At 47.1% G+C, this 27,620-nt stretch overlaps 1 protein-coding gene across 5 annotated transcripts in view; it reads left to right on the forward strand.

Annotated features, from left to right (window-relative positions):
* The window catches only part of LOC123771953 (BMP-binding endothelial regulator protein), a 197,411-nt gene that overhangs the window by 143,416 nt on the left and 26,375 nt on the right, over positions 1–27,620 (forward strand). For all 5 annotated transcript variants that reach the window (XM_069324323.1, XM_069324321.1, XM_069324322.1 and 2 more), the window contains 2 exons: positions 18,009–18,105; positions 18,850–19,017. In XM_069324323.1, coding sequence (XP_069180424.1) covers positions 18,009–18,105; positions 18,850–19,017 — 265 coding nt within the window. The remainder of the gene's footprint in view (positions 1–18,008; positions 18,106–18,849; positions 19,018–27,620) is intronic.

Consider the following 27,620-nt stretch of genomic DNA (forward strand, 5'->3'; position numbering starts at 1 on the left):
AACCACAACTATCCTGTCCTTGATCTATCCTGTCCTTGATCTATCCTGTCCTTGATCTATCCTGTCCTTGATCTATCCTGTTCTTGATCTATCCTGTTCTTGAACTATCCTGTTCTTGATCTATCCTGTCCTTGATCTATCCTGTCCTTGATCTATCCTGTCCTTGATCTATCCTGTTCTTGATCTATCCTGTTCTTGAACTATCCTGTTCTTGATCTATCCTGTCCTTGATCCATTCTGACCTCGCTGACACGATGTTACGATAACAGGCGGACTGTCCGCCTCGCTGACACGATGTTACGATAACAGGCAGACTGTCCGCCTCGCTGACACGATGTTACGATAACAGGCGGACTGTCCGCCTCGCTGACACATTGTTACGATAACAGGCAGACTGTCCGCCTCGCTGACACGATGTTACGATAACAGGCGGACTGTCCGCCTCGCTGACATGATGTTACGATAACAGGCGGACTGTCCGCCTCGCTGACACAATGTTACGATAACCGGCAGACTGTCCGCCTCGCTGACACATTGTTACGATAACAGGCAGACTGTCCGCCTCGCTGACACGATGTTACGATAACAGGCGGACTGTCCGCCTCGCTGACATGATGTTACGATAACAGGCGGACTGTCCGCCTCGCTGACACAATGTTACGATAACAGGCGGACTGTCCGCCTCGCTGACACGATGCCTGTGTAAAGTTTGCCTCGTGTATTTCAACATGTATGCGGGTCTACAGATACATGTTGTATACACATACATACACAACTGACAGGTCGGAGGAGAAGTGGGTGTTGGCTTACAGGGGGGGAGGGGGAGGGAGGGAGGGGGTCCGGGCACAGGGATAGGGGATAGGAGGTGGAGAAAGAGGGGGGGGGGGAGGGGAGGGATGAGGCCAGACGGACGGTAGACAGTCCCTAACAGTCTGGGTTATGAGTCACTGGTGTGACCTGGGATAGTGGGTAGGAGGGTTAGGGGGGGGGATAGTGGGAGGGGGGACGGGAGGGAGAGTATCTGTAAACAAAGGAAAGGAAAGGGAGAGTAGCGAGTGCGGAAGGTTGAAGGGAGTGGGATAGAATCAACAATTTTGAGATATTCGACCAACAATTCAAACGACATGAAAGGTGACGTTAAAGACAATGACAACCCCTGCAGGCGGGGCCCAGGAGCTACACCCCGCCTCCCCGTAGACAGAGTGCGTCCACGCTCCATGCGCAAGCGTAAAGGTGACGTCATTTACACACGCACTGCGCCTCTTATATAAATGAGAAGATAAACGCGCGTTCGTGTGTGTGTGTGTGTGTGTGTTTACTAGTTTACTAGTTTGCGTGTGTACTCACCTATATGTACTCACCTATATGTGCTTGCAGGATCGAGCATTGACTCTTGGATCCCGCCTTTCGAGCATCGGTTGTTTACAGCAATGACTCCTGTCCCATTTCCCTATCATACCTGGTTTTAAAATTATGAATAGTATTTGCTTCCACAACCTGTTCCTGAAGTGCATTCCATTTCCCCACTACTCTCACGCTAAAAGAAAACTTCCTTACATCTCTGTGACTCATCTGAGTTTCAAGCTTCCATCCATGTCCTCTCGTTCTGTTACTATTCCGTGTGAACATTTCGTCTATGTCCACTCTGTCAATTCCTCTGAGTATCTTATACGTTCCTATCATGTCCCCCCTCTCCCTTCTTCTTTCTAGTGTCGTAAGGCACAGTTCCCTCAGGCGCTCTTCATACCCCATCCCTCGTAGCTCTGGGACGAGTCTCGTTGCAAACCTCTGAACCTTTTCCAGTTTCATTATATGCTTCTTCAGATGGGGACTCCATGATGAGGCGGCATACTCTAAGACTGGCCTTACGTAGGCAGTGTAAAGCGCCCTAAATGCCTCCTTACTTAGGTTTCTGAATGATGTTCTAACTTTTGCCAGTGTAGAGTACGCTGCTGTCGTTATCCTATTAATATGTGCCTCAGGAGATAGATTAGGTGTTACGTCCACCCCCAGGTCTCTTTCACGCGTCGTTACAGGTAGGCTGTTCCCCTGTTCCCCTTCCCCTGTGTGTGTGTGTGTGTGTGTGTGTGTGTGTGTGTGTGTGTGTGTGTGTGTGTGTGTGTGTGTGTGTGTGTGTGTGTGTGTGTGTAATCACCTATTTATGCCTGTAAGATCGAGCTCTAGCTCTTCGACCCCGCTTTACCAGCCGTTGGTGATCTAAGCAATGTGTGTGTGTCTGGCCTATTTCCCTATCATTCCTGCTTTTATAGTTATGAATATGAGCCTTACATTAAAAGAAAACTTTCTAACATCTCTATGACACGTCATGAGAAGCTGTCTTCTGAACCCCCCTTGTTCTGTTGGCATTATTTGTAAACATATCCTCTCTTTCCACCATGTCAATCCCTCTTAAGTATTTTATACGTCTGTATCATGTCCCTCCTCCTTTCTTACGTAGTCAGGTTTAGTTCCTTCAGTCTGTCTTCGTTCCTCATCCCTCGCAGCTCTGGGACGAGTCTCGTTGCAAACGTCAGCACGTTTTCGAACTGCTTATATATAATTATACATAATTAAACTAATTATATATATGATTAGTTTAGGTTTCAATACGGGCGAGATTTACAGCTTAGAAAATTAACAGAAGAGAGAGAGAGAGAGAGAGAGAGAGAGAGAGAGAGAGAGAGAGAGAGAGAGAGAGAGAGAGAGAGAGAGAGAGAGAGACAGACAGACAGGAAAGGAAAGGAAAAAGAGGGTGATGAAGAGCCGCGAATGGGAAGGGGAGTTGGCAAGAGCGACAAAGAGGATGGTGACGGATGTGGCCAAACTTGGAGACGTAAGAGTTAAGTGGGGTGGACGCCACCAATGGCTTACTCATGATGGACCACCCAAACCTATTTTCATGTCTCAACAAAGGAGGTGAGCTCTAGTAACACACACACACACACACACACACACACACACACACACACACACACACACACACACACACACACACACACACACACACACACACACACACACGAGGCCATGAAACAGCCGAAGTTCGTTCACAGGTAAATTATAAATTTAAAGCAAGTGACTGCCTTAAGAAAAGTGAAGATACAAGAGAATGACAAAAATGTGTGAGGACCTAAATGCCAGCTTCCACCAGCGTCCATCTGTGAGTCGGAACTACTTCAGAGGTGAAAGTGGAGACTGATTGATGAAGATTAAGCGACGCAAGAGGTGCCACGATGGTGAGAGAACATTACCAGTGAAGAAGTACTGTAGTAACAGCTGTGGTACTTGACTACCGGCCAATAGGAAGCAGCTTTGCTGGGTGCAACAGGTGAGCATAAGGTGAGATGCTGTTTAAGTGAAGAAGGAACATAATTGTGACAGGGCTCACGGGCTCGCCATAGCCCGTGCTACATGGACATTTCGTTCTGAGTAGCTACTCGTGCCAATTCTCATGGTGGCTTTATCTTCATCAATCATCACTGTTGGTTTGTTTGTCCATGCTTCTGTCATTGTTTTTCCTGTTGATGTGTGCTTGTTTGTGTGTTGGTGTCTCTCCTCCTGTTCCTCGCCGGGTGCATCGACACACTACAGATGCTTCGGGGCGTGTTACCCTCTGGCCTCTAACGACCGTTTAGTGTCGTTCCTCCGCGACGCCACACTGCAGTTATGTTAATGGCAGCCATATCGGCAATTTACGAGAGGATGGTCGTCTCAGATGCCGTGGCGAGACGCAGCCACAGGGAGGAGCAGGATAATTTGCAGCATCTACAGATACCGCGGGAGATGACCAGCTGGGAATGTTGATGATGCTGGATATCTCCGCGGGACTGCGGGCCGGCGGGTCTCACGCTGGAGGAGTAAGTGTTGACCTGGGAGTAAAGAGGAAGGAGAGGCATAGGTGAAGGGAAGTATAGAAGTGGGAAATACAGTGAGAGGTATGAAAGCAGGCGGGCTGTCCGCCTTGCTGACACGATGCTAGGCTGAGGGACACTACCAGGAAGGTAGGGTAGGTGGTCCTTTGAGGGGGGGGAGGTGGTCCTTGGAGGGGAGGTGGTCCTTGGAGGGTAGGTGGTCCTTGGAGTGGGGGGGAAGAAGGGGGAGGTGGAGGGATGGAACCGTAACAAGCGTGGTATAATGTCAGCTGCTGTATCACAACTGTAAAAGACTTTAAATGAAATTACGGCAGTTCATAAGATTATACGACCTATATAAGGCCAGTAGTAGAGTACGCGGCACCGACCTGGAAACCAGACCTCGTGAAACTCAAAAAAAAACTTGCAGAGACATGCATGAAGACTTGTCTCAGTTGAGGGAACTAAGCTGCGAGGACAGGTTAAGGGAGCTCAATCTCACAGCCACAGAAGAGAGAATTGGGATATGATCACTGCATACAGGATACTGAGAAGAATAGACAAGGAGACTAGGGATAACCTGTTTAAATTGAGACATGGAAAGACACCATGACATGAAAGATGGGAACACAAATGAGTCGAAGGAATGTAAGGAAATGAACAAATCCACAAGGGCCGTGACGAGGATTCGAACCTGCGTCCGGGAGCATCCCAGACACTGCCTTAATCGACTGAGCTACGACAGGGTAATATAAGGAAATACTCGTAGCCTGTAAGTGGGGTCTTAAAAGTGGAATGCTCTGAAAGATGTCGTGGAAGCCTCCATCTACAACTTTATGCTCAGAGTCGACAAAGAATTCGAGCGTCACACTTGTTGAATTGTAACACAACAGGTACAACAAGGATGGTGGGCGGGGCATGAGGAGCTAGACCTCACTCCCCAGGCTTGTCCCCGAGCTGAGAGGAATGAGCTATAAGGAAAGATTATTGGAACTAAACCTCACGACACTGGAAGACGGAAGAGTTAGGGGAAGACATCACTACCTACAAAATTGTCAAGAGGAATTGACGGGGTAGATAAACAGTTCAACACTGGTGGGACGCGAACAAGGGGACACAGGTGGAAACTGAGTACCCAAATAAGCCACAGGGACGTTAGAAAGAAATTTTTCAGTGTCAGAGTAGTTAACAGATGGAATGCATTAGGCAGTGATGTGGTGGAGGCTGACTCCATACACAGTTTATAATGTAGATATGATAGAGCCCAATAGGCTCAGGAATCTGTACACCTGTTGATTGACGGTTGAGAGGCGGGACCAAAGAGCCAGAGCTCAATCCCGGCAAGCACAACTAGGTGAGTACACACAATTTTTTACTGATTTTCTTAAAAGGATTTTTCCAAATAAATATCGCATCGTTTGGTTGTTGAGGAAGCAAGAGAAGCAGCAGGCAGCTTGTCACAAGTCAAGCCTGGCCTCGGGCCGGACTTGGGCAGTAGAACTACTCCCACAACCCCATCAAGCAGGTATCAAGCAGGCATGAGTGGCTTGAGCGTGAGTAGGTAGCTGTGGTGTCCGAGGAGCACCCCGGGGGGAGGGGGGGGGGAGGCGCCTACATAACATCCTGGAGTGAAGGGATTAACATGCATGAAGCCAGTTGGACAAAGGAAGAGACAGCTTAGTTAATCTCTGCAGGGAGGTATCGACCGGATGGGAGGAGGGGGGGAGGGGAGGGGCAGTTCTTCAGCGGAATAAACAAGTACTGTATCTGTCCCTGTCCCTTGTTGCATGCTGTTGCTGCTGCCAAGGTGTTGGACAAGCCACCCACAGGTTAATTAGCGCCATTTTACCACACTCCAAGCAGCCACAGGTAGATTACATCAACAGGGGCCATATGATCGAGTCGAGGAGTACCTGACGGACCAGTCCTAGAGGGCCTGAGGAACACCCCCTTCCCCACCCCAAGGACGTCGTAACTGGAGGAGGTAGAGAGAGAGAGGGCGGAGAAGACTACCAACACTCCCAGAACTTTTGCAATGTTGGTATCTTTCTTGCCTTCCTTTGTCACTGTTGATGGATCACCAGCAAGGTCCCAAAAAGTACTCACCCTGTTGCAAAAAGCACCACCAAGTGAGCGGGGAGCTGCGAAAGAGAGAGAGAGAGAGAGAGAGAGAGAGAGAGAGAGAGAGAGAGAGAGAGAGAGAGAGAGAGAGAGAGAGGGAGAGAGAGAGAGAGAGGATGGGAAGGTTAGTTTCATTAAGCACAAAATGACTTTCTCTCGCGGCGTCCAATGAATGGGATTTTTGGGTTGTGTGTGTGCTGGGTATAAATATTCAACCTTCCTGCCCAAACCCTGACCAGAGAACCCCACGGTGTTGCTAACTTACCCCCCCCCCTCCCCCTGCCCCACCGAGGACTGTCAGCGGACATTATTAAACCTGTGTTGTCGGTTCTTTAGTGTCCGGTGCTCGGCTGACCAAGGAACCGGTTCTTAGGACCCCGGTGCTCGGCTGACCAAGGAACCGGTCTTTGTTCATATATATTTATATATATATATTGCCTTAACTAAATGGGGCCCTCAGCACAGGACGGTATGGTGGACCATGGGGCCCCCAGCACAGGACAGTATGGTGGGCCATGGGGGCCTCGCTGGCCGTGAAGATGGTGGATGACCTCGTGGTGGTGTTGCGGTGGATGGGTGTGGTGGAAGATATCAGGGTGTTTCCTCAGGCGCTGATTAATAGGGATCTCAGGGGTACCCGTCGTCTCACCCCTGGTATGGTGCCAAGGTTAACCACCCTGTGTAACCATCACGTGGGTGTATCCTTCAAGGCACTGATTATGGTGCTGTAACGGGGTCACCACCCTCAGTACAGAACCAATACAGGTACACCAAAGACAATGTGTCGCGTCTACACTCATCAAAGTCTTGTAAATCTAAACTATGGTGCTTGAAAATGTCTAAATGCAAAAGTTAAATACATCCAGAATGGTAACCGCGAACACTTGACTATAATATATTTTCCTGCAGTTGCTTAGTTGGTGGCAAGATGGCGCCCACTGGCGCTCCTGTATTCAGAATGGCAACTGGGAGCGGCTGAGAAGCTGACAAACACAGTCAAGAGATGGCGCTGAAGAGGCGGAGAATTAATAGTCATGACCCCCTGATGGGTGGAGCTCTCTCGTCTGGGTCCGCGCCTTCATTTTCCACCCAAATTTCTACTCCAGCTAACAATAGTGGTTGCGTGGGTGTGTCTTTGTTAGTGGGGTGTCTTTGTGTTCCTTGGTGTGATGATACTTTGTATGCTGTGGATATAAATAGGAGCAGCCTAGTACGGGGCAATAGGAGCTGCCTCGTATTAAGACAGTAGTGCTCTCTAGGGTGGAATATTGTTTCACACTAACAGCCCCATTTAACACTGGAAGAACTGCTGACCTGGAGAACGTGTAGATATATTTTACTGACTGAATCCCTTCAATAAAACCTAAATTATTTGGGGCATTTAAATAATTATTATTTATAAATTAGTTTTCTCTAGTCATAGATGATATATATATATATATATATATATATATATATATATATATATATATATAATATATATATATATATATATATATATATATATAATATATATATATATATAATATATATATATATATATATATATATATATATATATATATATATATATATATATATATATATATATATATATATATAATACATTTGGAAAAATATAACGTCAGGAAAACTTTTGCTTATTAGGCAAATAAGGCTTTCCATACTAGGCCAAGTAGTGCATTCTGGCTAATATATATATAAATATATATTACTGATATATGTAAATAGTGGCGTGTGAGTGTGAGTTAACTGACAAGAGCTGCCCCAGTGAGCAGGGAACATGTCCTAAACATGGTGCTGTTTGGGCAGGTCAGTCTGGAGGGCCCTGGGCTGGAGGACCCTGGGCTGGAGGACCCTGGGTTGGCGGACCCTAGACTGAACCTGTGTACGGGATCGTTGTGGTGGTCAGTCTCAGGCCACAGTGACCTAGCAATATACGTTTAGCAAGCAGGCGAGGATTCACAATAACCTGGCTGAAGAATGTTGACCAGACCACACACTAGAAAATGAAGGGACGGCGACGTTTCGGTCCGTCCTGGACCATTCTCAAGTCAAGACTCATTCACACAATCGACTTGAGAAAGGTCCAGGACGGACCGAAACGTCGTCGTCCCTTCACTTTCTAGTGTGTGGTCTGGTCAATATACGTTTATCAAGTTATTTAAGGTCTACACGTAAGACATTATGGTGGTAAGGCTTCAAGTTTACATTAGTTTACAATACATGAATTCACTGGAGACCTGTCAGGCCATACACGGCAGCTCCTATTAGTTCCCTCCCAAACCCTCATTGGTGTGTCTACTTTCGGTGAAAATAAATTATTCAACGTTTTTGTGTCCCTGTTCAGAAATCATAATTTCTGATTATTTATGCAGTTTATGTTCGTTTGACTGCGCTCAGCGATATGAGACTCCATTCACTGCATTCAATGTTGATTTGTGAGAGAAGGGCGATGGATAGGACAGCTTTGCAGAAAGTGTCAAATGACAGAAGATGGAGATGAAGGTCTTTACTATAGGCCGAGAATACTAGGCTGCTGAGACGTTCCTCATAGCTCTTACCCACCGTAGAAACATCTGGTGAGGCTTGGCAAGAATCTGTAGACCTAGCTTGGCCTTGGCCATTGGCGGAAGCTGACATTAGTCTGAAAACGTGCATAACAAGACACTCGATTGGTCCTTCAAATTCAAGAGATGGTTCAATTGCTCTCCTGCATTTGTATGTCATTCTACGCCATGTTCTAATACACCAAGACTTTGCTTGCTTCATACCTAAGTAGTTAACATTATTCCAAGGCTTTCTATTATACAACCAAACTTTCTATTATATAAACCAACCTTCTTTACAACTCGGCTTTCTATTGTACAACCAGTCTTCTATTATACAAATCAAGCTTCTATTATACAAGTGAGATTTGACACAGCACGTCTCCTGCAACTCATCACAGCATCTACACACACGTCATCTAAAATCATTACGGTACAGCAAGATTAGTGCGCTTGTATGATTAATTGTTTTATACCCAGAGTGAGGGAGGGAGGTGGGGGGGGGAGACTAGGGTGTGTGTGTGTGTGTGTGTGTGTGTGTGTGTGTGTACTCACCTATTTCACCTATTTGTGCTTGCGGGGGTTGAGCTCTGGCTCTTTGGTCCCGCCTCTCAACTGTCAGTCAACTGGTGTACAGGTTCCTGAGCCTATTGGGCTCTATCATATCTATACTTGAAACTGTGTATGGAGTCAGCCTCCACCACATTACTTCCTAATGCATTCCATTTGTCAATGGAATGATTTCATGTGTGTGTGTGTGTGTGTGTGTGTGTGTGTGTGTGTGTGTGTGTGTGTGTGTGTGTGTGTGTGTGTGTGTGTGTGGGGTTGCTTGACCCTGACGTCAAACAGGTCTTACATACACACAGCTGGCCACATGATCATATATTTGTCAACAAACCCCTCGTGGGGGGCCGTTCAGCGGTTGATAAACACAAACATTGGGGCCAGAGGACGCGTTCAACCTGATCTTGTTGATATTAGACCCCAAGTTTATTACCTCACAATTTTGTCTTTAAGAGCCGGGACTCGAGTCTATTTTGTGTTAGGAAGTTGTCTTAAATTTTTAAAGGTTTGGTTTTATATATATTGTTTTATTGTCAGTGTGTTTTAAGGTGATATTTGACTCCATAGTGAGTGAATTTTTGAATGCCAATAAGAGAAATTGAAGAATTGTGAAGTAGAACACCCACATATGTTTTGTGTTCAGTGTTGCTCTCGGTGGGGGATAGGGGGGGGAGGGGCTAGGCTATTGTGCACACACCACACTCATCCTGTGAGCGGTAGCGACTTGAGTAGACATTTTACATAATAGAATTGACACTGTACTTGCACACCTGTAATTACTGTGACACCTATTGACGAAATTCTTGCACAGCGCCTTGCATGAACTGCACCATATGTTATTATACATTGTAGGTGCCATTTTTTTAATAAAATTATTTGTAATATTTTATACTGTAAGATAATATATATATATTTTTTATTAACACATTTAGGAACATGTGAGTTTGTGCAGCTGCCCTAGACTATATGGAGGGCAGTACAGTGTGTGTCAAGAACTAGCTGCCCTAGACTATATGAAGGGGAGTACAGTGTGTGTCAAGAACTAGCTGCCCTAGACTATATGGAGGGCAGTACAGTGTGTGTCAAGAACTAGCTGCCCTAGACTATATGAAGGGGAGTACAGTGTGTGTCAAGAACTAGCTGCCCTAGGCTATATGAAGGGGAGTACAGAGTGTGTCAAGAACTAGCTGCCCTAGACTATATGAAGGGGAGTACAGTGTGTGTCAAGAACTAGCTGCCCTAGGCTATATGAAGGGGAGTACAGAGTGTGTCAAGAACTAGCTGCCCTAGACTATATGAAGGGGAGTACAGTGTGTGTCAAGAACTAGCTGCCCTAGGCTATATGAAGGGGAGTACAGAGTGTGTCAAGAACTAGCTGCCCTAGACTATATGAAGGGGAGTACAGTGTGTGTCAAGAACTAGCTGCCCTAGGCTATATGAAGGGGAGTACAGAGTGTGTCAAGAACTAGCTGCCCTAGACTATATGAAGGGGAGTACAGTGTGTGTCAAGAACTAGTTGCCCTAGACTATATGAAGGGGAGTACAGAGTGTGTCAAGAACTAGCTGTCCTAGACTATATGAAGGGGAGAACAGTGTGTGTGTCAAAAACTAGCTGCCCCAGACTATATGAAGGGGGAGAAGGGGAGGGAGTGTAGCGAGGCTGGTTCCTGGAAATACATTTGGTACAGTCTTGTGTAGGAATGTTTTTCTTCGCCTTAGTGTGTGCTCAAGTAATTGTGCTTGCGGGAGTTGAGCTTCGGCTCTTTCGCTCCGCCTCTCAACAACCGGTATACAGGTTCGTGAGCCAATTGGGCTCTATCATATCTATATTTGTAACTGTGAATGGAGTCTGCTTCCACAACATCACTGCCTAATATGTACTTACCTAATTGTGCTTGCTGGGGTTGAGCTCTGGCTATTTGGTCCCGCCTCTCAACCGTCAATCAACTGGTGTACAGGTTCCTGAACCTATTGGGCTCTATCATATCTACACTTGAAGCTGTGTATGGAGTCAGCCTCCACCATATCACTTCCTAATGCATTCCATTTGTCAACCACTCTGACACTAAAAAAGTTCTTTCTAATATCTGTGGTTCATTTGGGTAATCGGTTTCCACCTGTGTCCCCTGTGTGTGTGTGTGTGTGTGTGTGTGTGTGTGTGTGTGTGTGTGTGTGTGTGTGTGTGTGTGTGTGTGTGTGTGTGTGTATGTATGTGTATGTGTGTGTATACACTATTTGTGTCTGCAGAATCGAGCTATTAGCTCTTGAACCCCGCCTTTCTAACCAATCTATTTTTCATCTATTATGTGTACTACATATATATTCCACACACACACACACACACACGCACACAGGAAGCAGCCCGTGGCAGCTGTCTACCTCCCAGGTACCTTAGCGGCCGGTGAGACTTGGAACTGTCCTTATAGCTCGGGACCTTTACCTCTGGGGCTGGTCTGGTGGTAAAGGTCTGGAACAAGCTTCATGAAGAATTTTAAGCAGCTTTTTACGAAACCTGTTCATCTTTTCTTAATCAAGACGAGGTTGTTTACAGTTATTAAACAGTTTACGAGTTTGGAAACCCCACAACCCGAGGTTGTTATTGTTATAAACAATATTTGTAAGCAATAATGTTATAAACTTGTGGTGAATCGCAGCTCATAAACTGTTTAATAAATGTAAACACAGCCGCCATGAGTGAGGAAAGATGTAATGGTTTCGTAAATGTTTAATGAATCCTGGCTCCTGGATCTTAAATTTTCTTGATATTTCCATCGGAGACAAGAACCCTGTATTTAGGGTTATTGAGGCTCCAGTATAAGGAATAATTCTCCAGATGATACAGACATGGTGAGAAGCGTGAGTATGGTCCCGGGTCGAGGCTGCTAGGACGCCTGGTGACGTTGCACACACCGCTGATGTTATGTAGTTTAGGTGTATCTTTGACGAGAGGCGCGAGGCTCTTCACTCGGCCTTCCTCTCGCCCCTTCTCTTGAGTTACCACTCCGTCACAAATCTAACCTCCTAACCTAACCTGAAACGTACAAACCCAAGCAACCCCCTGAACCCACCAAACCTATCGAGTCCGTTGCATAGAAAGGTTAGATATTAAAGCTTAGACCGTAACGTGTACAATACGAGGTGTTAGTTGACATGTAACTGCTTCCCCCAGCAGTTGTCTTCCTGTGCGTTGTGTTGGTATGCCTGCGTGTGCCCACACCAGAAAGCGTACCTGGATTGTGCCTGGATGGGGTTCTGGGAGTTCTTCTACTCCCCAAGCCCGGCCCGGTGACTTGTGAGAGCTTGGTCCACCAGACTGTTGCTTGGAGCGGCCCGCAGGCCCACATACCCACCACAGCCTGGTTGGTCTGGCACTCCTTGGAGAAAACTATAGTCACGAAAAATTTCACTTAACTACCACCTTATCAGTTGTCGGTAGGCTCCTGAACCCTGTCTTCTCTGGGCTGTTTGGGCTCACTCCTGCTTGTTCTAGCATTCTTCTCAGTCTTACGCAGGAGTCTCTGGCAGTCCTGGAACATGCAGAACTGCATGTTCCAGGACTGGAACAAATACTGGGCAACCAAGCTCTCACAAGTCAAGCCTGACCTCGGGCCGGGCTTGGAGTTCTGAATGGGTTGTGTATGGGTTCTGAACAACTCTCAGAACCCCATCCAGCAGGTACCAAACAGGTATGGAGTTGTGTCAACCTTCCCACTGCTGTCATCCTCTTATGGAACACTTGTATTTTCCCTATCTAAATACATGATGACGTTTAGTTGTAAAATTCGTTGTTTTAAATGTTCTATTGGTCTCCAGCCCATCCTCTTAAAATTATAGAACTTATAGTACAAATCCACAAGGGCCGTGACGAGGATTCGAACCTACGTCCGAATACTTATACGTGTAACTTAGAGTAAATATTTGATGGAAAGTTCTAATACGTAGTGACGGACCACCAGAAAGTTGACTTTTGTACACACTGGAATGACAATAACGTGATATATCAATGAACAAATCCATAGGAGCCGTGATCAGGGTTCGAACCTACGTCCTGAGTGTTCCCAGACGCGCTCTAGTCAACCGTACCACAACATGGTCAAAAGAAACCCTGAAACCAAAAATATATTTGACCGTGTCCTGGTACAGTGGACAAGAGCGCGTCTGGGAACACTCAGGACATAGATTCGATCCCTCATCACAGCTCCTGTGGATTTGTTCATTGACTTTTGTTACTGAATTTGGAGAAACACGAAACTTTTCCAACTAGAGCATAAATATAAGACCTAACCTGTCAAAACATTCATAGGCCTAATACAGGCTGTCTTAGGCTGAATATAGTACATATATGTGCTATACTAAACCTAGGAATATTTATATTTGGTTTTAGCTTAATTTTTTCCGGATTGTGTAAAGCTAAGAGTACAAAAAGTGGTTTAATGGTGGTCCATCACTACCTGCAGGCGATGAGTCACAATAACGTGGCTAAAGTATGTTGACCAGACCACACACTAATCAAGTCGATCACAATCGACTTGAGAATGGTCCAGGAGGGACCGAAACGTCGTCGTCCCTTAACCTTCACTACCTGTTGGTACTCTGGACCAGAGAGTTACTCCAAGTACTCTCACTCCAGCAGGCTGTAGTGTCCTGAAAAAAAAAACATCTCCAGTAACACATCTACCACAACACTTCACACACCAGGTCAACCATTATGTGGTGTTGCAAGTGTATGGTCAACCATTATGTGGTGTTGCAGGTGTATGGTCAACCATTATGTGGTGTTGCAGTGGCGGAACAATGAGTGTTCTACCACTGTGGTACAACACACATCGTTCCAACTGTGCTGGAAGAGGAACTAACATTGATGAAGAAAATGTGATTTTGTGGCTACAAACCGAGGAGGAAAGAGGCATGACTGAGGCCCGGTTCTATTAAGTCTTGACTAAGACTTTAAGTTCTAGAAACTTCACTCACATGAAGCTCAGAACGAAACTGGAAAAAAATGCAGATTTGGTACAACATTAATTACTCCGAGGGCTAAAAGGTTGTTGGCCCGGCAATATGTGGAGAAGACAGGTGTTGAGAAGGTAAACCCACGCATGCTTGGGAGGTAAACAAACCCACGTGCGCAGACCCAGCAACACGCGCGCTTGGGAGGTAAACAAACCCACGTGCGCTGACCCGGCAACACGCGCGCTTGGGAGGTAAACAAACCCACGTGCGCTGACCCAGCAACACGCGCGCTTGGGAGGTAAACAAACCCACGTGCGCTGACCCAGCAACACGCGCGCTTGGGAGGTAAACAAACCCACGTGCGCTGACCCAGCAACACGCGCGCTTGGGAGGTAAACAAACCCACGTGCGCTGACCCAGCAACACGCGCGCTTGGGAGGTAAACAAACCCACGTGCGCTGACCCAGCAACACGCGTGCTTGGGAGGTAAACAAACCACGTGCGCTGGCCCAGCAACACGCGCGCTTGGGAGGTAAACAAACCCACGTGCGCTGACCCAACAACACGCGTGCTTGGGAGGTAAACAAACCCACGTGCGCTGACCCAACAACACGCGTGCTTGGGAGGTAAACAAACCCACGTGCGCTGGCTCAGCAACACGCGTGGCTGACGCGTGCTTGAGAGGTAAACAAACCCACGTGGCGGTGTTCTGGCTCAGCAACTCGCGAGTGAGGTGCGTGCTAGAGACGTAAACAAACCCACGTGGTGGCGGCGGTGGCGTGGGTAGTCCACACCTGGTCCAGCCAACTGTAACAAGCATTTCCGCGCCACTGGCCCCGCTCCCCCCCCCCCTCTTGCCGCTGCACGGCCTGTAAACATTTGCAATACACGCACCTGAAAGTCCTTAAGGTGTGCAAATGTTAGAGAAACAGCTGAGCAACATCAACATGCTAGGTGTTATTCGAAATTTATTATGACAAATGTTTAGGTTTTCGAATGTTTTTTAGCCTGAGTTGCTTTTTAGCAGAGTTTCTTTCACCCTATACCCCTGTTACCTAGCAGTAAAATAGGTACCTGGGTGTTAGTCAGCTGTCACGGGCTGCTTCCTGGGGGTGGAGGCCTGGTCGAGGACCGGGCCGCGGGGACACTAAAAAGCCCCAAAATCATCTCAATATAACCTCTGTTATTAAATTCAATATTAAATGTTTCCCTTTTCGTGCTATAGAATGTATCGCTCCATGATAGTGTTACCATGATAAACAATACCATACTCTACTGGACCACGCGTCTCCACACAAGCTAAAGATGAAGCATTAATTACACTGTTGGTAAACATTACCCCAGCTCTGTAAATACTAGTAAGCCTTGCTAAACTTTGCCTCACCTCACCTGGGGGCCTCGTAGCCTGCTGGATAGCGCGCACCACTCGTAATTCTGCGGCGCGGGTTCGATTCCCGCACGAGACAGAAACAAAATGGGCAAAGTTTCTTTCACCCTGAATGCCCCTGTTACCTAGCAGTAAATAGGTACCTAGGTGTTAGTCAGCTGTCACGGGCTGCTTCCTGGGGGTGGAGGCCTGGTCGAGGACCGGGCCGCGGGGACACTAAAACCCTGAAATCATCTCAAGATAACCTCTCAAGATAACCTTACTAAAGGAGCCGTGTGAACATGTACTAAAACTATCTCCCACAGTATATATATATATATATATATATATTATAATACACACAAATTCTGAGCTCTTTGACCTTTGAGCTATAGATTAAGCAACACTGTAACGTAGGGGGGGGATATAGATACTAAAAGATACTTTTAAGTGTGCTGTTGGTGGAAGTGAAGCAAGTGAAGAATGACACACACACCTCAGGTGCTCTGACTCAGGCAGCGGCCGACTGTTACTTTACATTCAAATATTCAACACAAAACAGGTTTGTTCATTTACGGGCTCACCATAGCCCGTGCTACATGGACACTTCGTTCTGAGTAGCTTAATCAGAAACAATAAAACACAAAACAAGTCTCCACAATCTTACAACACTTTACACTCGACGAAAGATTGAACTTCATAAGGAATGAACTTTATGAACATAAAATCTGAACTTCGTTCAAGTGATAACTTTAAGTTGTAATCGAAATATTTTAAACAAAGTCTTCAGTAAAATATAGACCAAAGGCTTCGACTCCCGGCAGCTGTTAAAGTGTTTACTTAAACAAGTGCATTACGTACTGTAAGTCAATGAATGAATTTCTTTACTTAAGCAAACATCAAGAATGAAAGTAAGCTACTTTAAGCTTACAAGACTCACTAATGACGGGACCGTCTGTCTGTCTGTCAAGGAGACAATTCCCACTTGTCAATTCCCCCCCCCGGACCCCCCGGACCCCCCTTTACACTGACTAGACATAATCCGTACTCCAACAGGCTCCTTGATCACATTACGCTAACCTTGGCCATAAAGCCTCACAAATATAGAATTCTCTTGACTTAATGACTTAAACAGCGGTGGTACAAATTTCAATTAAATTAAACAGATGTTATATCTATCTCCGTCTCCCTCTATCTGTCTGTCTCTGTCTCTCAGGCAGTTGGCTGGTATGTGACCTCTGACCCCTGGCAGTCAACATACCTCACTAATTACTGATTACAGCTGCACCTCCACTGACACTGACTCAACTGGCCTGGCAGGGCTTCTGCTTGTTCTATCAATCTCCATCATTTAATCCCAGATCTATCTATCTGTCTGTCTGTCTGTCTCTGTCTGTCTGTCTGTCTGTCTGTCTCTCTGTCTGTCTGTCTGTCTCTCTCTCTCTCTCTCTCTCTCTCTCTGTCTCTCTCTCTCTCTCTCTCTCTCTCTCTCTCTCTCTCTCTCTCTCTCTCTCTCTCTCTCTCTCTCTCTCTCTCTCTCTCTCTCTCTCTCAGCCAATCGTGGGAGATATACCTCCCAATCCCCAGTAGAAATATGGTAAGTCAAGCCCCCCATGAATGACTTGTTTAGTCTATTCTAACGAGCCTTACGCTATGACTTAACAACTTACCTGCGCTGGCAACTGTGGCCATAAAAAGTAGTTGGATTAGAGGGTAGAATGAGGGGAAGAGAGACGGACTTGGGCAGCACTAATTCAAACAGGGAATTATCTCTGTATTTGTGGTTGTATTTTTTCTGTACCTGTAACCGTGTCTACCTGTACTAGGGGGTTGTTACTGTCAGAACTCGTACTGTCAATCTGAACCCGTCAGTGAACATCCCCCGTCACATTAGAATGTGCTCCTACCCCCCCCCCCCTTCTCCCTCTCTTCCTCACATTCTAATTAGGAAAAGGTTTCATTGGGTTGTTCATCCTGTCACTTGTACCTAGATGTAGCTGTGTTGTTCATCCTGTCACGTGTATACAGACACAGGTGTTGTTCATCCTGCCACGTACACAGACACAGCTGTTGTTCATCCTGCCACGTACACAGACACAGGTGTTGTTCATCCTGCCACGTACACAGACACAGCTGTTGTTCATCCTGCCACGTACACAGACACAGCTGTTGTTGTTCATCCTGTCACACGTATACAGACACAGCTGTTGTTGTTCATCCTGTCACACGTGTACAGACACAGGTGTTGTTCATCCTGACACGTATACAGACACAGCTGTTGTTCATCCTGCCACGTACACAGACACAGGTGTTGTTCATCCTGACACGTGTACACAGACACAGGTGTTGTTCATCCTGACACGTGTACACAGACACAGGTGTTGTTCATCCTGACACGTGTACAGACACAGCTGGGACTGACTTAACTGTCTCAAGTGACCAGACTGTCAAACAAGGACATATACCATTTACCAACCCTTGACCTTACGTTATCTTGTGGGTGAAAATGGGCAACATTTGTGAAAGTCAGTATCTGCTCAACTCTTGTTATATGTGTTGAAGATTTTGTGTTCAAGACTTACGTGTGTTTCTCTCTCTCTTCCACAGAACAAAATTGTAATGTGCAACAGGAAGTGCCCGAGCCTGGAAGGGTGTTACTGGAAGATGGAACAGGATCCCAAACAGTGTTGTCAGGTCTGCAAGGGTGAGTCCCCAGACATGCCTCAATACCCATCATGATACCCTATAATAAGCACCTTCATACCCATGATACCCACCATCATACCATCAAGAGCTACCATGATAATATGGTTTTCCTTTGCTTTTGGACACCACATATATATATTCACAAGTCTGACTTTTAACCCCAACACCCGACAGCATTCGTGACTTTATTGGGTACAGATAATACCCCAATCTGTATTCAACGTGCGTTCATCAAATCACTTCAACGTGCTGGAGCCGCATGGGCACCAATCGTGCGTCAAGGGTGAATGGTCCCCCAAGCCAACATGCATCAGATCACTCTTGACCCGTGAAGGATTCCCTGGCTGACCGTGTTTGAATCCTTCAGGTGTCAAGAGTGTTCTGATGCATGTTGGCTTAGGGACTATTAAAGCTTGACGCTTATATGATGCCCATGCGGCCCCGTCACGTTGACGCGATTTGATGAATACACGTTAAATACAGATTGGTGTATTATCTGTACCCAATAGTCACGAGTGCTGTCGGGTGTTGGGGTTAAAAGTCAGACGACTTCCCAATACTGGTGTACACTCTGTGGCTGAGTGGTATACACTGGTGTGGAGGAAAGGTTACGGAGGCTTGTCATGAAGCGCCTGGTCTTACCTCTCGATGATTAGTCTCTAAACTAAGTTTTGTGACACGTAAGTAACGATGATAACCACGCTAATGACCAGCTTGATAACCCTCATGTGTTGACCTCCAGGGTGCGAGCACAAGGGTAAGTGGCACCAGCACGGTGCCCACTGGTCAGACGGGTGCCACCACTACCAGTGCCTGTCTGGGGTCCTCACCGTCTCCAAGACCCAGTGCCACCTGCCTTGTACCCACCCGCGCCCGGCCCACGGCTCCTCCTGCTGCCCAACCTGCTCAGGTTAGTCTCTCCTGCTGCCTCACCTGCTGAGGTCAGTGCCTGGGTGGTGGGGGGGGCGCTTCCTGGTTCTTTTAGGGGTACAGGTGAAGGAATAAACTTAGAAATAGGAAATATAATGAGAGTTATGACAGCAGGCGGGCTGTCCGCCTTGCTGACACCATGTGTGAGTGTTGGCAGCTAAGCTAAGCTGGCTCTCTCTTGTCAGGGACCTGCCAATGTACGGTTTTTCGCGTGTTTTTCAACACATGGAAGTCTATAGATGAATAATATGTAGCATTACAATATATACACTCAGATGCTTGTGTACATGTTTGCATGTTATGATTAATAGTCAGTTTTGTTATTAATTATTATTATTATTATTTGGGTGGGGAGTTCTGATCATTATTTTATGTAGGAATTATGTATTGTGGCCCACCAGCTGTGGGAGTGGGGCGTCTCATCTTGGGCCACCAGCTGTGGGAGTGGGGCGTCTCATCTTGGACCACCAGCTGCGGGAGTGGGGCGTCTCATCTTGGACCACCAGCTGTGGGAGTGGGGCGTCTCATCTTGGGCCACCAGCTGTGGGAGTGGGGCCTCTCATCTTGGGCCACCAGCTGTGGGAGTCGGGCGTCTCATCTTGGGCCACCAGCTGTGGGAGTGGGGCCTCTCATCTTGGGCCACCAGCTGTGGGAGTGGGGCCTCTCATCTTGGGCCACCAGCTGTGGGAGTGGGGCCTCTCATCTTGGGCCACCAGCTGTGGGAGTGGGGCGTCTCAACTTGGGCCACCAGCTGTGGGAGTGGAGCGTTTCATCTTGGGCCACCAGCTGAGGGAGTGGGGCGTCTCATCTTGGGCCACCACCTGTGGGAGTGGGGCGTTTCATCTTGGGCCACCACCTGTGGGAGTGGGGCGTCTCATCTTGAACCACCAGCTGAGTGGGGCGTCTCATCTTGGACCACCAGCTGTGGGAGTGGGGCGTCTCATCTTAGACCACCAGCTGTGGGAGTGGGGCGTCTCATCTTGGACCACCAGCTGAGTGGGGCGTCTCACCTTGGAGTAATCTTTTAGCATTGGATCTTCTAAATTTTCAATGGTGTTGCACACCCTGATGCTGCTCGGGTCAGTATCTGGAAGAGGCTGGAGAGGCAGCCTCCCGTTGACCTGTTGGATATAAGGCAATGCAAAGATAACATTTTGTCGTTTGTGCGTACATGTGTGTGCATTTGCTGTGTGCCTGCTGAAGGAACTATTAGCTCTTGGACCCCGCCAGTGAAGAGATGAGGTGATATAGGCACAGAAAACACTGTATAAACATCAGAGGTCCACGGTTGTTCAACGTCCTCCCAGCGAGCATAAGAAATATTGCCGGAACAACCGTGGACATCTTCAAGAAGAATCTAGATAGTTTTCTTCAAGAAGTGCTGTGACTCATATGTCAGGCTGCGAGCAGCCTGACATATGAGTCACAGCACCAACCGACACAGCACCAGAGAGGTGACCAACCGACTTGTGGGTATGTGGGCCTGCGGGCCGCTCCAAGCAACAGCCTGGTGAACCAAACTCTCACAAGTCGAGCCTGGCCTCGGGCCGGGCTTGGGGGAGTAGAAGAACTCCCAGAACCCCATCAAGAAGCAGGTACAATCCAGGAGTGTCCGCATATGGGACATATGATACCGACGCTACCTGGCATGTGTCCACCTCAGGTGTTAAGTGTTGACATTATATCCCCTGCTAATGCTTTCTCTTTCCGGTTCCTGTTGTTACCTTCCTGGTTGTTCCTGGTTGTTCCTGTAACAGCCTGGTTGATCAGTCCAGCAACCAGGAGGCCTGGTCGACGAGGGCGGGGACGCTAAGCCCCGGAAGCACCTCAAGGTAACCTCTAGGTAAGGTAAAGTAACCTTCCCCCTTCTGGTGTAGATACTTCCCGGTCTCCTTTCTCCCTTTCCCATCTATATTACCTTACACGTTATCAATCTATAAATATACAAGAGTTGTTACATTCTTGTACAGCCACTAGCAAGCGCAGCGTTTTGGGCAGGTCCTTAATCCTAATTTTCCCCGGAATACGACCCGCCAAATTGTTAAACAACCAGGTACCCATTCACTGCTGGGGTGAAGAGGCTACAGTTAAGGATTGGCGCCCAGTCAATCCTCCCCGGCCAGGATACGAACCCAGGCCAAAGGGCTCTCGAAGCGCCGGGCGAGTGCTTTACCACTGTGCCACAGGGACAGCTAAACAATGTTGGGAGTGAATTCCAACAACCATTTGATAGCCCAGTTCTGGAGTTGTCAAGGACCCCCTTGAATTTCTCGTAATTCTCTGGTTTTATGTTCCTGATGAGCTTTGCGTCACCAGCAAACATCGGCACGTATGAGCTCACTCCTCGGGTAGGTCGTTCACATATATTAGGAACAGTGGAGGTCCCAGGACCAAGCCTTGTGGGACCTCGCTGGTGGCATTCCTCCAGCTTGAGACCTCCGCCCTCACTGTGTGCGCTTTCTGGCCTTCAGATGCTAAACCCTTAACCACCTCAGTGTTTACCCAGTTATTCTCGCCTCTTTCTCTATACACCAGTCTCTCGCGAGGAACTGTCGGTAAATGCACGTCATTTGTTCACTATTCAGACACATTCTTTCTAATGTCTCTATGGTTCAGGTGGGGACTTGGTTTCCATATCTGTATTTATATCATTCGTGTATCTATCTCTGCTGGATAGTTTCTCCTTGTCTGCCCTGTCTATTCCCCTGAATATTTGTTAAGTGGTAATCATGTCTCCTCAGGTTCTTGTCTCCCAGAGATGTAAGCTTTAACTTTCTTCTTTATTTGTTAATCTTTCCTTGTAGCTCATATCTCTCAGCTCTGGGATCAGTCTGGTGGTATACTTCTCAACTTTCACCAGTTTTGTTTTGTGCTTACCGAGATAAGGACTCCACGATAGTGCTGCACATCACGGAATTGATCTGACATAACAGATATACAAGTGCAGGCGATGAGTCACAATAACGTGGGCTAAAGTATCGATCGACTTGAGAATGGTTCAGAACGGACCGAAACGTCGTCGTCCCTTCACATTCTAGTGTGTGGTCTGGTCAACAGAAGTCTTGTTCAAATTCCTCACTTGCATTTTCCATCACCAGCTGATGGAAACTGCTGGAAGATGGAAGATGTTTTGAGTCGGGCTTCTGGTGGCAGTTTGGAGGTAACATCAACTCCCAAGTTCATTTCTCTCTCTGATTCCTGGACTGTTTCCTCTCGCATGTGTTACCTGGTGTCCGGCCTCCTGATCCCACCACACAGCTCCGTTACTTTACACTTGCTTATGTTTAACTTTAGAAGTCATTTGTGGGACCATTCTTACACTTTGTGCAGGTCATAGTGTACTTTCTTGTACTTATCCGTAGTATTTATCCTCCTCATAGTGTGTGTGTGTATGTTTACTATTTGCATTTACTATTTGTACCTGCAGAATTGAGCTATTAGCTCTTGGACCCCACCTTTCTAACCAATTTATTTTTCTTCTACTATGTTTACTACATATAATTCTCTCTAACACACACACAGGAAGCAGCCCGTAGCAGCTGTCTAATTCCCAGGTACCTATTTAACTGCTAGGTGAACAGGGGGCATCAGGGTGAAAGAAACTCTCCATTTGTTTCCCCCTCCGCCGGGGATCGATCCCCGGACCCTATGACTACTAATACCGAGCGCTGTCCACTCAGCCGTCAGGCCCGTGCGTGCGTATCAGGACTCGAATGTTTGGCAACGTGGAGGCTTCCCTCCCCCCCCTCCTGCAGGGTTCCCCCCCCCCACCAAACATGCAGTCAGGATTGTCTTTTTTACCGTCTCTCCCTGTGTGTCCAGAGGTCAGAGGGAGGTCACGGGGTCGAGTGTACCCGCTGCCATTCAAACTACACACTTGTCGGCTCACAGCCGCCATAGTAAACAACGTATTCTTCAAACTTTACTGTGGGTCCCAGCGTGTGAGGAACACCTTCCAGTAGCTACACACACACACACACACACACACACACACACACACACACACACACACACACACACACACACACACACACACACACACACACACGGCGCTCACGGTCTGAAATCCAATGTTGCCTTAACAACATGTCAGTGGTTACTGATGGATGCTTTTTCTACTTGCTTGGGGATGCTTTTTTGTATTTGTGTGTGTGTGTGTGTGTGTGTGTGTGTGTGTGTGTGTGTGTGTGTGTGTGTGTGTGTGTGTGTGTACTCGTCTATTTGTGATTGCGGGGGTTGAGCTTTGTCTCTTTGGTCCCGCCTCTCAACTGTCAATCAACTGGTGTACAGGTTCCTGAGCCTACTGGGCTCTATCATATCTACATTTGAAACTGTGTATGGAGTCAGCCTCCACCACATCACTTCCTAGTGGTGTGTGTGTGTGTGTGTGTGTGTGTGTGTGTGTGTGTGTGTGTGTGTGTGTGTGGTATTCTTGATTCAACGTAACATACAATGATGACCTTACAATCAGGGACTAAATGCATGTAGTGTATGATATTTCCAGCGTAAGTTACATACACAAGTTACAATGGTGGTCAAGTATTATCAATAGATAGTGGCAATGAAATAGAACTGGTAAGAATTGTATTTACAGGCAGAATATATTTTACAAGTGCTATACCCTCTCCCCCTCCCCCCCACCTCCCTCCCTCCTACATTAGGCAACACAGATCTTACACACAGCATGATTTTGCAAGCAATATATGCACGTCTTGCAGTATGTAAACTTGGGTTGTTTGACTAAGGTTTTGGAAGTATGTAGTCATTGCTTTAACATTAGTGAAAAGATGCTGCTGAATTCTTGGATTTGATTAACATTTAGTTACATATTGAGGTAGACTGCGAGGGAAGGTTTACATTTAGTCTACATCAGCAGATGAAGTAACAACCAAGATATTGTAATATCCAAGAGGCTGTTGAAATAATTGGATGGCCCATAGATATGTTGCTCGTATAGTAATCCGATAATTGATGCAATAGCTAATGATTGCACTTTCTCACGTTTAAACAGTTTCATTCAATTATTGCAGTCCTGAAGCCTCTTTTAAACACAACATTAATCGACTCCTTCAAAAACATGTCATCAGGCAAGCAATATCAACATCTTATCATGCACTGAAAACAAGGCAATATCATATAGAATCTACATTAGATATGTTTCAAATCCTTCATAAATAATCTTATTATCTGTGCCCAACTTCAAACTGTTAGTCATTTAATATGCGCCCCCGTACCCATCCCGTGGGTAGTGATGATGGGTTAGTCACATAATAGGTTCTGGAACACAATTCCACAGTTCATTTACCTAAGAAAGTACTCATCTTGTGAAACTAGTTACACTGTGTGTGTGTTAACAATTGTGTGATGTGGTGGAGGCTGACTCCATACACGGCTTCAAATGTAGATATGATAGAGCCCAGTAGGCTCAGGAATCTGTTCACCAGTTGATTGACAGTCGAGAAGCGGGACCAGAGAGCCGAAGCTTAACCCTCCGCAAGCACAACTAGGTGAGAACACACACACACTCACTTGTGTGTGTGTGTGCTTGTGTATGCTTTTCTGGCTTTCCTCAAAAGAACATGTTTCAGACTTTATAAGCTTCAGAAGTCAGTTTTTCTGTTCCTTGTGTAAGAGTTGCATTATTTAGAACAGTTTCCCATTGAATGTTTTGCAAGTTCTCTGTTTATTTTTTCCCAGTCTATCTTTTTGTTAAAATTTAATTTACTGAATAACCTCTCTCGCTCGATCATGGTTTAGGGTCTATTCTGAGTATTGATGGTAGTTTGCACTTCAGTGAACTTCATTGTTTGTGAAGACCAGATCTAGAATATTTAGCCAAAGCCTAGCAGTGGTAACGTCTAGAAGTCTGGTAACCGTATTGGATGACCCATAGACGTGCGGTTCTTCCTGCATAATAGAATGATGATAGATGGAGTAACTGGTGTGTTATTTCACTTCTCTCGAGTCTACTAGAAGAGGGTAGAAGTAGTCTAAGCTACTCTATCCCTTTGAGATGTATTTCTTTCTTGTCTCAAACATACTTGAGAACTTGTGTACTAGATTTTGTTGCAGTTCCCGGTATATTGCTGTCATGTTACAATTCTGACACTTATCATTCGTTCATCTACAATTTTTATCTTCATATGACTGCAAAATACGAATTTGTCTCGGTGTGGGCGGGCTAAATGCAGTGCATGGCTTTGTTGATAGTGATAACAGAAAACTTGGCGCGAGGGTAAACTAGGGTAGAGCGCGTCGGGCAGCTATCAAGGTGAGGAGGGAGGGCATCCGGAGCCTTCATCGCCTCTTCTTCTCACAAGACGCCTCCAGTGTGTGTCTGGGGTGGGGGGGGGGAGGGGGGAGGGGGTGGAAGGTAGCAGACTGATAAATGACCCGGCCAGACTAATCTACGTGATGCCCCACATGTGTTTGTGCACTTTTGTGAAAAAACAAGCAGGGAAGGCGGGTTGCGGGGGGAAGGAATAGTGTACAGCAAGGCCCCGAAGTTGCTCAGCTCGTGGTGGTATTGCAAATATATTTAGTGTTCCAACTGAGGCTGTTCCACGTGTCATTCACGTAGCTATCCAGTTATGGGACGGATCCAGTGGGAAGTGGAGAGGGACCAGCCCGTCCTCCTAAAGTTTCCCAAGAAACTGTCGTACTAAATGCCCATATGCTAACCTGCCAGAGAATCCAGAACAAAACGGGACAGTATGTCAATTTCGCGAGGCGCTACCATTTTCTAGTCCGACAATTTATGGCCTTAGGTAGAATATACGTCAAAATGCCACGACACAAGAGGACGGGTTGCACAGCCGGCGTCTACCAGGCAAAAATATACACACGCAAGAAACAAACGAAAGTTGCAAAGACGATTTAAAGTAGCATTCAGACTCCAGATAGATATAGGACCAAGGCACAGGCAGAGAGAGAGAGACAAACAGACAGACAGACAGACAGACAGACAGACAGACAGACAGACAGACAGACAGACAGACAGACAGACAGACAGACAGACAGACAGACACACGCACACACACACACACACACACACACACACACACACACACACACACACACACACACACACACACACAGGTGGAGACTGAATACCCAAATGAGCCACAGGGACGTTAGAAAGAACTTTTTCAGTGTGAGAGTAGTTAAAAAGTGGAATGCATTAGGAAGTGATGTGGTGGAGGCTAACTCCATACACAGCTTCAAGTGTAGATATGATAGAGCCCAATAGGCTTAGGAACCTGTACACCTGTTGATTGAAAGTTGAGAGGCGGGACCAAAGAGCCAAAGCTCAACCTCCCGAAAGCACAAATAGGTGAGTACAAATAAATGAACACACATACCTGGTTACCTGGTTAATACCTGGTTGATGGGGTTCTGGGAGTTCGTCTACTCCCCAAGCCCGGCCCGAGGCCAGGCTCGACTTGTGAGAGTTTGGTCCACCAGGCTGTTGCTTGGAGCGGCCCGCAGGCCCACATACCCACCACAGCCCGGTTGGTCCGGCACTCCTTGGAGGAATAAATCTAGTTTCCTCTTGAAAATGTCCACGGTTGTTCCGGCAATATTTCCTATGCTTGCTGGGAGGACGTTGAACAACCGCGGACCTCTGATGTTTATACAGTGTTCTCTGATTGTGCCTATGGCACCTCTGCTCTTCATTGGTTCACTTCATTCACATACATACTGGACCTCGCGGCAGAGTGGACAGCACTCAGGGGGTCGTAATCCGAAGGGCCCGAGTTCGATTCCCGGCAAAGATAGAAACAATAGACAGTTTCTTTCACCAACTGGCTGGCTGATTATGGTCAATTTAGTGATGGCAGGTGTCAAGGATAACTGGTCATTAAGACCCTAGTCCAAGAGTCTTTTACTCGAAGGCCAAGCCCTTCAGGTGTCATCCAGGAGAAGGCCAAGCCCTTGAGGTGTCATCCAGAAGGCCAAGCCCTTGAGGTATCATTCCGGTGTCACTAACATCATGTGTACATCTATCTAGAGGGATGAGCCCAATCATGTTCTGACAGGTATCTGGTACAACCTTGTTGCTTCCCTCCACGCCTCCCTGCCTCCACGCCTCCCTCCCTCTACACCTGCCTCCCTCTACACCTCCCTCCCTCCACGCCTCCCTCCCTCCACGCCTCCCTCCCTCTACACCTGCCTCCCTCTACACCTGCCTCCCTCTACACCTGCCTCCCTCTACACCTGCCTCCCTCTACACCTCCCTCCCTCTACACCTCCCTCCCTCCACGCCTCCCTCCCTCCACGCCTCCCTCCCTCCACGCCTCCCTGCCCTTCACACCCTCCGTGTACTTGGCCCGGCCATCCAAGCGTTACACACTCACACTCACGGAGATAGGAAAAATGTTAGTCTGGGTAATAATAGCTGGGAACCAGACACAACAACTTAGTGTGCGGTAGGTTGAGGGGTGGGGGGGGGGGCGGTAGGGGTGAGGAGTAGCAACAGGAGGAAGGGTGGAGGGGGGGGGGGGGCACAGACCACAGCCACCTGCCTGTGGCTGTGGTCTGTGACCACATACTTTACTATACGAGTAAATGTCTGTGATTCAA

The sequence above is a fragment of the Procambarus clarkii genome, chromosome 14 (assembly GCF_040958095.1).
Source record: "Procambarus clarkii isolate CNS0578487 chromosome 14, FALCON_Pclarkii_2.0, whole genome shotgun sequence".
In the NCBI taxonomy this organism is placed as follows: domain Eukaryota; kingdom Metazoa; phylum Arthropoda; class Malacostraca; order Decapoda; family Cambaridae; genus Procambarus; species Procambarus clarkii.